Source organism: Caretta caretta, chromosome 5 (genome assembly GCF_965140235.1).
Source record: "Caretta caretta isolate rCarCar2 chromosome 5, rCarCar1.hap1, whole genome shotgun sequence".
NCBI classification, from domain to species: Eukaryota; Metazoa; Chordata; order Testudines; family Cheloniidae; genus Caretta; species Caretta caretta.
The window spans coordinates 96818412-96830852 of record NC_134210.1 but is presented as its reverse complement, the minus strand read 5'-3'; the positions used below and the strand labels follow the sequence as shown (position 1 = coordinate 96830852).

General features: G+C 37.0%; 1 protein-coding gene across 4 annotated transcripts in view; it reads right to left on the bottom strand.

Moving 5' to 3' along the window:
* Nucleotides 1-12441, bottom strand: part of PRUNE2 (prune homolog 2 with BCH domain) — a 182521-nt gene that overhangs the window by 30068 nt on the left and 140012 nt on the right. For all 4 annotated transcript variants that reach the window (XM_075128716.1, XM_075128717.1, XM_075128718.1 and 1 more), the window contains exons 10-11: nt 5017-5096; nt 3620-3820 (exon numbers count right to left, since the gene is read on the bottom strand). In XM_075128716.1, coding sequence (XP_074984817.1) covers nt 3620-3820; nt 5017-5096 — 281 coding nt within the window. The remainder of the gene's footprint in view (nt 1-3619; nt 3821-5016; nt 5097-12441) is intronic.

The following is a 12441-nucleotide window of genomic DNA, read 5'->3' as shown; positions in this document are numbered from 1 at the left end:
TTCAGACTTGGAGTAAATGAGAACAATTTCCATTGAAATCATTGGTATTTGCATCCATTTTGCATCCAGCTGATTTCCCTTCCCCCCCACCCCCATTTTCTTATATTCAGAAATAGTTTGCTTTCATGCAGTATTCAATATAGTCAAATTCTGAAAAGCTCTCTGCAGCAACCAGGGTGGATTTGGTTTTTTTTTTTTACATTTCAACCATCTAGTCAGCTCATCATCACGCTCCACATCTGCCCATAACAAATTCTGTCTTCTACCCAGAAGTGACATTAGAAATACTTATGGATGGCTGAATACACAGTGATATCCTCTTTAGCAATAACAACTTAAGCTGGCATTACTGTTCCTTGGATGTTTAAATGATCATTCCAAGTACTTTTAATTTACAATGTCCTCTCCAGTAATAGAACATTTATATGCAAGGAAGAATTTAGTTTAAATGTATTAAAAAGTTGTCCTCTGTTGTTGGTTGTGAATGTGTGGTTCCCCACATAGAAAAAAATTATAATTATTATTCATCTACACAAATAACCACATTGTATATAAGGCCAATCATGTAACAAAAAAGAATTTGCACAATAGCCATATCCCTCTCACCATGAGAACAGCTGAATTAATCAATGTTACAAATTGTTTTACATAAGTAGTATGAGAGAGAGAATGGTATCTGGGTTAAGGCACTAGAATTAGATTCAGTTGATCATGGTTCAGTTACTTGGTTCTGCCATATGCAAGCTTATATGACCTTGGACAAGTCCCTTCATTTCTCAGTCCTTTAGCTCCCTATCTATGAAACAGGGATAATACTACTTCCTTTCTTCAACACTTTGTCTTGTCTATTTAGACTGTATAGTCTTCATTGCAGGGACTGCTGTGCCTAGCATTTTGGAACACAAAAATTGGTTAAAAGGAGGACTTGTGGCACCTTAGAGACTAACAAATTTATTTGAGCATAAGCTTTCGTGAGCTACAGCTCACTTCATCGGATGCATTCAGTAGTTGTGGCTTCTAGGCAATACTGTAACAAAAATAATAATACATTCGTTGTGAAACATGTTAAGTTTCACCGCTGACTTTCAGAATACTGCTGATCCATGCAACATGCTCACTAGATTTGTTCTGTAAATTTCAAAGTCCGAACTGACTTTTATTCCGATATAATGTCTATCTAGAATGATATGAGCAGAACAAAAAACCTTGTGTCTCCTTATCTGATGACTATCATGATTTGGCCAGGTGTTCACAGAAATTTTGTAATAGGGAGATTTTTTTCTGCTGTAATATGCCCCAGAAGGACTTTCATTGTACCATGTTTTTCTTTGCAGGACTGCGATTACAAGTACACATGCTTCATTAACTGCATATTGTTTTGCAGCATTTTCTCTAAGTTGGGAAGAGTGATTAATATTAACTGATATTTTATTATAAAAACTTGCAGTCCAAATACTGACTCCAAACAATGATGTCCGTTCGTTTGCTAGCAACACAAAAATCTAACTTGCTTTAACTTAACCAAGGAAGAATGCTGAATTCACTGGAACTCTATATTCTATTGCAGACACTACATCCAGCTGGAGAAGCATTTCATATACAGAATTAAGGCTTTGGTCAAGTAAACACATAAGCATGTGCTTAAGCTTGTAGTACTCCCATTAACTCCAAGGCCCTTAATGCATTGTTGGATTAGGGCCTAATTGACAATAATTTAAATTCTGAATAAACTTTCACCTTAATAAAATGTACAGTACTTTATAACATAATTAGGGCCAGATTAATTTCCACTGGTAAAGGAGGGGGTAGTAGTTTGGCCCACTGCACCACATGGGGATAACTGCAGTGGCGGGTTGGTGGTGTTTGCACTGACACCATCTCTCAGAGGAAAGACAGCTTTAATTTCTACTTGGAGCTCAACAGGAGCTCTGCCAGCACAGGTGCTTAGTCAAGCACTAAATCAACACTTCCCCTTCTCTCCTGGCCCCTCCCTGCCAGTGATACACTCTTTGGGAACTGCACTGGTCCTGTACATTTCATTGCTGGCACATAACAGATTATCCCTTACTGAAATTATCCCTTTATCTCTAAGAACAATGACCTTTTAATATTTTTTTACAATATGACCCTTATTTTTAAAAAGGTATGGAAAAGCGGGCTTGTACCAAAGTAGTAAGGATGGTCTAGTCTAGAAGGGCACTGTATGGGGGACTTGGGAGACTTATTCAATTTCCAGCTCAATTGCAGACTCCGTGTGTGACCTTGGGCAAGTTTCATCATTTACCTTCCACCTCAGTTCCTTCTCTGTAAAATGGAGATAAATCCCCAACCCACAGAGGAATTGAGAGGATAAAATCCATTAATGATTGGTATCTCAGCTCCTCACATAGTGATGAGGACCAACTAAGTATCTAGAGAGAGTATTGCCCCAAGAAATAAGTAAGAGTGATCTTGACAATTATTCTTTTGTAAGTCTCACTTCTCTCGCCAGGAACACAACGAACAAATATGGAGAGAAAAAAAGTCACTAAACATGTAAAAGATAATGGAACCAGGTGCAATAAGAAGCACTGGTTTATTAAGAACTGATCTTGCCAGATAAATTCAAACATTTTATTTTTTTAACGAGAATTACTAAATTAATAATTAGTAAATGAATGAAAAGGAGTAGATAGAATAATTGGGATTTTAGTAAAGCATTTACTACAGTATATTATGAAATTTCTCTCAATATTAATTCAAACTGACTTGAATGCGAACAGTCCCAAAGTATAAAAACTGGCTGAAGGTCCACAAAGGGTTATGACAAAACATTAACTTTTGGTTTCGTAAGTTGTCTACTAGGTATTGCCAGGAAGTGTGTTAGATTGAGTTTTATTTAATGATCTAGATTAATGATCTTCATTAATGATCTAGATTCTAGAAGAAGAGGTAAAGAAAACTTTTATGAAACACATAAATGGGTGTTATCCCAAACACTGACGAGGAGAAAGAGAACACAAAGGAACCTATGGAGATTAGACTAACAGACAGAAAATAATAAAATAAGATTAATCTGCTATGATATCAGCAAAAATAATCTGAAACCAAAATATTCACTGAGAAAGAGAAATCTGGAAATGAATAATGTTAAGAGAGACAGGATCAAATTTTCAAAACTGCCAATGTACTTCCTAGTTATGTAACATAAACATACTGAAAACCAAAGTAGTAATACCTATAACTGTAACCAAGCCAGTACTGACTGTCAAAGAACTGGTAAACTCTGAGATATGCTCCTAATCAAAGAGGGATTTTTCTCAGGACAAGTCCCATAGTAGTGCTGGGGAGTGAGAGGAGTCTGAACTTCTGCATTTCTATAACTAGCTGTTCTTACCTCCAAGATAACCAGCTAATCAATTAAGTTAGTTCTCAGTGTGGCGCTAAAGAAGTAGACACCACTGATTACTTTCCATGCGGAAGAGACAGATGTTCCTTATGAACGGAAAATGGGTGAAGTATTAGATTTACTTACACTGCCTAAAGGCTGACATACAAGAGACAGACCTAGGCCCATCTAAAACAATGAGGAAAAGCCTGCTTTATTTCTGCATAATGTCTTCCCAGTTTAGCTCATTACCATTTCCAGTGTATTCAAAAGAATCTGCTTCATCAGGAGTGTCAAGGTCATCTACATTGATGTCAATTTCATCTGGCGTATCCAGATTATCATCAGAAAGGACAGACCCTTCACTTCGGTCCAAAGAAAGGTTGATGTTTGGAGCAGTGAGCTTTATTCTTCTGGGGTGGGAGCCATTAAGATCCAGAGAATTAGGTGGCTCTAAATAAATATGAAGAAAGAGAAGAGTATCTGTATTAGATAAAACTGCTCTACTGAATGCTTTTGAATAACATCAAACACATTCAACAATGATATTTTCTATCAACCAGTCATTTAAAATTGTATAATATATAAAATCAATTGTAAAAAAAGTTAACAAGAAACGAAAATAGATTTATGTCTTCAGAAATGTCAAATGTAGCTAGAAGCTCTAAATTACATGAATTCCCAATGACCTCAGTGAGATGCATATGGAAGCATCCCAGGACAGAATTTGGCCCTATAAATTTAGTTAAAATTATCATTATATTTAAATAACAGATGAAGGATTTGTATTGTCATGTTCCAAACTCTGATAGTAACACCATTATTAATCATAATCACTTTCTCTTAAATTGTTCAAAATGGGATCTAGCTCCTTTGAAGACATGCCTGAGCGGGAAAGTTCAGATCTGGTTACCACCTTTTCCAAACTTCTGTAATATTTAGACACAGGTGCATTTTGTTTTTATTACAAAATTATGGGCCAAAAGCAAAGTTCAGATGTGCTTCTGACAGTATATGTGGATCACACAGTTCATTTCAATGTTGAACCAAGGTACCTTTGAATGAATATACCTTTAGGTATCTATTGTAGTATTTGTTTGGTATCATTCTTGTGGTGGTATTTTGCAAATATGCTGCTGTGTATTTTGTCTGATTATATAATGTGAAATTCTCTACAGTAGTAGTTATAAATATGCAACATAACCTTGTTCCTCATAGTTGGGTGTAATTAAAGATATTCTCAGTTAATTAAAATACAAGTTTGGCATGATTTCTTTCCTGCTACTGCATTTTATGCAATATTTTAAGCTCTCTTCTTTGGATTAGTGTCTTTTAATATCTGAACTTACTTACCCCATTTAGACTGAAGTCCAATTTAGCATACTTAAGGCAGAGTACTTAATGCATTTAGTTCTTGTGATAATTAACAGACAGCTGACACCAGGGCACAAGGGAAAATATGTGGCACATTGCTAATTATTATCATTTGTCACGTGAAGTACAGAATTAACTAAATAAAGCAAACAACACTTTTTTTCTAACACTGAAATGATGCCTTATCAGCACAGAAATGTCCTTCTCACTGAATAATTAAATGTCATGGAAATCAGACATAACTGAATGAATGAATGAATAAATGTTTCTCTTACCAGGCCTGATCTCTGTAGTATCAGGACTTAGTACACCCTCCTCAAAGGGGATGTCCATTCCCACATCCTCTGGTACCAATCTGGAAAAAACAACAACAAAGCAACACCTTAAATTGACATACTGTATTTTATATGCAAGATGACCAAGATCAATTTGATCTAATTTGGAGCACTGTCTTTCCTCATACATGTCTAATTTTAATATTTGATTTGCAAACAGGCTACAGTCATATAGTGATGACCACAATGTGGCTGATGGAACATGTCTAGGTAGCTCTTAGTTACCTCTATTGTTGATATGGAGATGTGGCCCCTGGAGAGTGCAAACCCCACCACATAATCACGCACTTGAGTTTGGATTAGGACGTAGCATTGTGTAACCCCACTTCAGCAGACTGCAGTTGTTTCCATTTTATGCAAATTAAGTGCAGCTTTTGGGCTTCTCGCAAGTTGCTAATGCAGCACTAGGTGCCAGAAAGTTGTGGCTATCCTGAGCCACTGCACGCAAATCACATATCATAGCAAGACTTCCATAATAACCTAATTACCATAATCACATTTGCTGTACATCAACATTAAGACTAAAAGGATATTACATTTTTTGATTTTATTCATATTTTAGGGCTATTTTGCATGTGAATCAGCTAAAGTGTCTCATTCTATCATGGAATTTCAGAAAGGCATGTATAGGACTGAAAGAACTCAGAAGCACAAAAATAATATCCTGGAATTTTGTGACAGATTTTCTATGTTGCAGAAACTCCTACCAAATGTTTAACTTTCATATCAAGTAATATTAGTTAGGAAAATATTAGGGAACTATCCTAATAATTATACCTAAAAATGACTATTAATTGGGATAATGTATAGCAAATGCTGGGGGGAAATTGCAAATGTTAGAATTTTTTAAAATAAATCACTTCAGCTGTGTTCATTCCCCCTTTGTATTCACTTTCTGTGAAATTTTTACAAATAAGTTTGCTAGTAGGAATGTTCACAGAAACAGCAAATTTGAAATGAATGTGACAGAATATTAATTTAAAGTAAATTTCAGTTTCATAACTGCGAGTATTTACACCATAAGCCTTATTCTGAAAAGTTACACTAAATCAATCAGAATAAACATATTGTGTGACCTATGTGTCCTTTCCAAACAGCTCAATTTTAAATTATGAATACTGATTACACAAAGCAATATTTGCAGGAAACATTTCATAGGAAATCCAAAGTGAAATATCTTCACATAAAAATTTAGTTGAATAACTTTAAAAAAGAAAAAAAATTGTGGAAAACATAATTTTGTTTGCAGATAGTTTGTGAACTGAAAAAAAAAGCCCAAAATGCCATGGCTAAATAGCTTTTTGAGAATAGGCAACCAACTCTCTATAAACATCCAACTGGAATGTTGAAAATAACTACGAATTAATTATTGAAAAAAATACAAGATCAAAGATGTTAATGTAACAGGGGAATTTCTAATACCATCAGCAGACCTGATCCTGCTTTCCTTGCTCATTCAAAGAAATTGTCATTGATTACATTGTGAAATGTGCATTCTTATGGAAGGCAAGGTCACACAAAACACACAGTATTAGGTAAACTTTTAAACATTATTGTGAATATGCAAATGTATAGCCTCAGGCATATTTTTACAGTAGCAATTTAAGCTACAACATAGTCTGGCTTTTTTGTTGTTTTTTTTAGCAGCAGAAAAATAATTTTGTTTTCACATCTGGATCACAGAAATTTGGCTAAATGGATTTGTATGAGACTTCTCTCCTCCCCCCCTCCACCCCAAAAAATCATACTCTGGATCTTATTTTTGGGCTGAGACTGATGTTACAGCCTGTTAATGATGTTATAGCCTGTCCTGTCCACATGCAGGACCTGTTATGAAGGATTCAGAGTAACAGCCGTGTTAGTCTGTATTCGCAAAAAGAAAAGGAGTACTTGTGGCACCTTAGAGACTAACCAATTTATCTGAGCATAAGTGAGCTGTAGCTCACGAAAGCTTATCCTCAAATAAATTGGTTAGTCTCTAAGGTGCCACAAGTACTCCTTTTCTTTTTGTTTTGAAGGAGCCAGTTTCCATTCAGTTGTATCTACAGAAGGCTCTGTTTATCCACTGCACAACTCTGCTAATGGTTTAGGAGAATATTATAACAATTGACTGCCACCTAGTTGTCTCCTGTACACTTCATCATCACAGGGCACCAAGGGAAACAGTCTTGGAATTAAGAATTAACAAAGATGGAGGTTAAAGTAATGGTTGTGGAAAAGTGAGTATGAGGCAGATCAGTAGCAGTATAGAAAATTTTAACATTCCTGTGCTGGAGTTGTGATAAGGGCAAAGTAGTAAGAATTTTCCTCTGATATATCTTCAGCAGAGTCTCATCCAGCAGACTCACTTGAACTGATGGGGAGTCTAATTAATCCAACTTGCGTTAGTTCTTTGTTACAGCATTCCTTGTTGTACATTCTTTCTATCTACTTTGTTGGGGGAAAAAATCCTATCTGGCTGTTTGGCCAGCATCCTGGGAGCAGTGTCAGAGCATGGCCTTCTTTGGTTATTTATTATTATTGTGTATTTATCGTATGGTGGTAGTGCATAGAGACCCCAACCAACATCTGGGCCCCATTGTGCTAAACACTATGCAAACACACAGTAAGCGACAGTCCCTGCCCTGAACAGCTTACAATCTAAACAGACATGCCAGACAAAGGGTGAGAGAAGGGAACTATTACCTTCAGTTTGCAGATAGGGAACTGAGGCACAGAACGTTTAAGGGCTCGATCCAAAGCTCACTGATGTCAATAGAAAAATTCCACTGATTTCAAGGGGCTTTGGATCAGGCCTTAAATGACTTGTACAAGGTGACAGAGGAAGACTGTGGCATAGCAAGGAATTGAGCCCCAAACACCTGATTCCAGTCCGTTTCTTTTACCATAAGATTAGCTTTCCTCTTGACAGAGTGTCACCCAGTTTCTTTCAATGAGCTTTTAGAATTGGTGGCCTGTACAATCTCCTTAAATATCACTCAGCTGGGCAAATATATGCCCATGAAGGAACATCAGAGGAGGCACCTTATTATCTAGTCTCATGTAACAATGTCATGTCTAGACGCTGCAGGGGCCAGAGCTAGATGGGCAAGTTTCCATTTTAGGATTCCATCTCTGCTCTGTGGCTATGGAGCCTGGGAACTGTATAGAGAACCAAAGGCTTCTACATTGTGGATGATGCATGGGCAGGCCTTCTCCCTAAATGAAATGACAAAGTCTTTAAGGTGCCAACGGACTCCAACAGATTTATTTGGGCATAAGCTTTTGTGGGTAAAAAACCTACTTCTTCAGATGCATGGAGTGAAAATTACAGATGCAGACATTATTATATTGATACATGAAGAGAGGGGAGTTACCTCACAAGTGGAGAGCCAGTGTTGACAGGGCCAATTGGATCAGGGTGGATGTTGTCCACTCCCAATAACTGTTGAGGAGGTGTCAATTCCAGGAGAGGCAAAGCTGCTTTTGTTGTGAGCCAGCCACTCCTGGTCCCTATTCAAGCCCAAATTAATGGCGTTAAATTTGCAAATGAATTTTAGTTCTGCAGTTTCTCTTTGAAGTCTGTTTCTGAAGTTTTTTTGTTCAAGTATGGCTACTTTTAAATCTGTTATAGACTGTCCAGGAAGACTGAAGTGTTCCCCTACTGGCTTTTGTATGTTACCATTCCTGATGTCCGATTTGTGTCCATTTATTCTTTTACGTAGAGACTGTCCGGTTTGGCCAATGTACACGGCAGAGGGGCATTGCTGGCACATGATGGCATATATCACATTAGTAGATGTGCAGGTGAATGAGTCCATGATGGTCTGGCTAATGTGATTGGGTCCTCTGATGGTGTCACTAAAATAGATATGGGGACAGAGTAGGCAACGAGGTTTGTTACAGGGATTGGTTCCTCGGTTAGTGTTTCTGTGGTGTGGTGTGTTGTTGATTGTGAGAAAGCAATGAAATGCTTTGTCATCACTTCACTAGATTTATTGCACAATGAATTTCCTATGCAAAGTCGAATAACTTGAGTACTGAAAAAGGAATTGTTTTAATTACTTAATTTCATCTACAAAACACACCACTTTGGAACACGTCTGGTGGTTGTCAAAGAGGCTTTGTATTTTTCTTTCTTGTTATGGACAACAGTAGAATAAATGAAAAAGTCTGATCAAAGCACCCTGCTAATGGATAAAATAAATGGCATTAAATTGTTTGTAATTGTTAACACTAAACAGTAGAATCAAAATAAATGTTATCTGTGCACAGAAGCGCTACAGAAAACTGATACTTTGAATGTCATCACTATTTTCTTACAAAATGTAAATAAACGATTAACTATTTAAATGCTTTGACCAATACACAGTAAAATTCTGTTATTAAAATTAATTCATCCTTTTAAACGAATATGAAATGAAGCCTGAGTTTTATAATGACATTTAGATGTCCCAGTAAAGCTAAATAAGATACTGTATGCAAACATCAGAGCGGGAGTGTATATATTTGTGAATATATTTGCTTTAGTGTCCACATTCAGGTTTTATTTAAAATGTGTTTTATTAACATTTTACAATTTAGATGCCTAAATCTAAGCATGAGACTGCAGGAGTTTGGCACTTCTGAAAATCAGGCCACTTATTTAGGTGTCTGTAGGCACAAGTTTGAAAAGGTTGGCCAATATTAATAGACATGTTTTCTTGATATTTTAAAAATGTCGCTAAAATATGGTTTGTTTTTAAATTTAAATTTCCCTTATTGTTCTGTGAAACAGAAAAATATTCTGTTATTGCAAGAATTCTCAAACTTGGGGTCGCGAGTTTATTACATGGGGGGTCGTGAGCTGTCAGCTTCCAACCAAACCCTACTTTGCCTCCAGCATTTCTGATGTTAAATATAAAAAAGTGTTTTTAATTTATAAGGGGGATCACACTCAGAGGCTTGCTATGTGAAAGGGATTTATTTGGGCATAAACTTTTGTGGGCTAAAACCCACTTCATCAGATGCATGGAGTGAAAAATACAGTAAGGAGTATACATGTGAAGATGGGAGTTGCCTAACCAAGAGGGAGGTCAGTGCTAACGAGACCAATTCAATTAAGGTGGAAGTAGCCTAGTCTCAACAGTCGATTACTTTTGTAGTGCTGTCCTCGCTTACAGACAGCCCCCCTAACCTGAAGCAAATACTCACCAGCAACTACCACCACACAACAAAAACACTAACCCAGGAACCTATCCTTGCAACAAACCCCGTTGCCAACTCTGTCTGCATATCTATTCAAGGGACACTGTCATAGGACCTAACCACATGAGTCACATCATCAGAGGCTCGTTCACCTGCACATCTACCAATGTGATATATGCCATCATGTGCCAGCAATGTCCCTCTGCCATGTACATTGGCCAAACTGGACAGTCTCTACACAAATGAATAAATGGACACAAATCTGACATCAAGAATTGTAACATTCAAAAACCAGTAGGAGAGCACTCCAATCTCCCTGGACACTCAATAACAGACTTAAAAGTGGCAATTCTTCAACAAAAATTCAAAAACAGACTTCAATGAGAAACTGCAGAACTGGAATTAATTTGCAAACTGGACACCATCAAATTAGGCCTGAATAAAGACTGGGAGTGGATGGGTCACTACAACAAGTAATTTTCCCTCTGCTGATACTCACACCTTCTTGTCAACTGTTGGAAGTGGGCGACGTCCACCTAGATTACACTGGCCCGGTTAGCACTGCAAAAATAATCAACTGTTGAGAATAGGCCACTTCCACGTTAACTGAATTTGCCTCGTTAGCACTGCTCCCCTCCCCCCCACTTGGTAAGGCAACTCCTATCTTTTCATATATATATATATACTGCTTACTGTATTTTTCACTCCATGCATCGGATGAAGTGGGTTTTAGCCCACGAAAGCTTATGCTCAAATAAATTTGTTAGTCTCTAAGGTGCCACAAGGACTCTTCATTTTTGCTGATACAGACTAATAAAGCTACCACTCTGGAATATGTGAAAGGGGACACCAGTTTGAGAACCACTGTGCTATTGCATAAGTATCTGAAAGCAGAACGTGATTGTAAGTGAAAGTCACAAGGTAATTTTTATTCCTTATAATGGGCGAAAAGCAAAAATAAAACAGGCAACATAAATGGTGAATGGTAAATTTAAAAAATACTTTGTTTCATAATCTCAAGTGCAAAAATAAATTTAAAATGAGTTTTATCCCAATTGTGTCCATTTTATTTAAAAGTGTTCTGTAGCAAAACAAAAGACAAAACTAGGATACTACTGTAAGCTCTTTGAGAGATGGACCATCTTTTTGATCTGTGTTTGTACCATGCCTAGAACAATGGGGTCCTGGTCTCTGATTGGCCTCCTAGGTGCTATCGCTATACAAATAATATCTAAAGGAGCAATTTTCTGAAATGAATTAAACTGAGTTAATAATTTGTTATTAATGGGCTGTTAAAGTTTTACACCCCAAGCGTGAATTGAATCTCTACCCCTATAAACTACATTCTCTTCACAGGTTGAACTAGCCCATTGATTTCAATAGGAGTGATATTCAAATAATTGAGAACAGAATTTGGCCAAGAATCTCTAAGCTCAATTTGATGGAACAGCATTTTTATGTAATTAATATACAATATTCAAGGTGGGGTATTTGTTGTGTGACAGCTCTGGAAGCAAGAGGTACCCTCCTCCAGATGGAGACTTGACAGATTTGGGACACTGTAGGTATATAAAAAATAATTTAAAACATGACCATAAACAGCCTTGTTGACATAAAATAATCTCCTGCATTTCAAATCAAACAGGGGCATATATTATGGCCTTACAGCAAAGCTGAATGTAAATAGCTAAGCAGTTTTTGCTGAGATAATGCTTTTTTTTTTTTTTAGTGTCAAGTCCCTTTTCTATGAAATAAACAATGAATAGCACTTGAGAAAAATGTCCTGAGAATGATATTTTTAGAGCCCTTGTATGCACCCTAGACTGACCAAATAAGCATGTCACGCTGGAAACATGAGCTCTAATATCGTCAGTAAAAACAAAGTTTTTACAGAATGGAGACATGATTAATGTTTATTTACTTATAAATTAATATGCAAAGCAGACATTTAAAAAAAGAGACGGGAACTAGCCTTAGTTATTCTCAGATGACTATTGTTTTCATTTCCCCTTTCACAGCCAGAATGGGTAAAAACCTGGTGGACTGGGGGAAGGGCATGGAAAGGAGGAGTACTGCTTCTACTGTATTGTACACTTCTTCCTCAAACTCCCCAGCGGTGCAGAAATGGGCAAGGTGGGGGCATGCTGACTTTCTGCAGCACAATCACCCCCAATCTGGCAGGATTTTTGTAAAAACCTG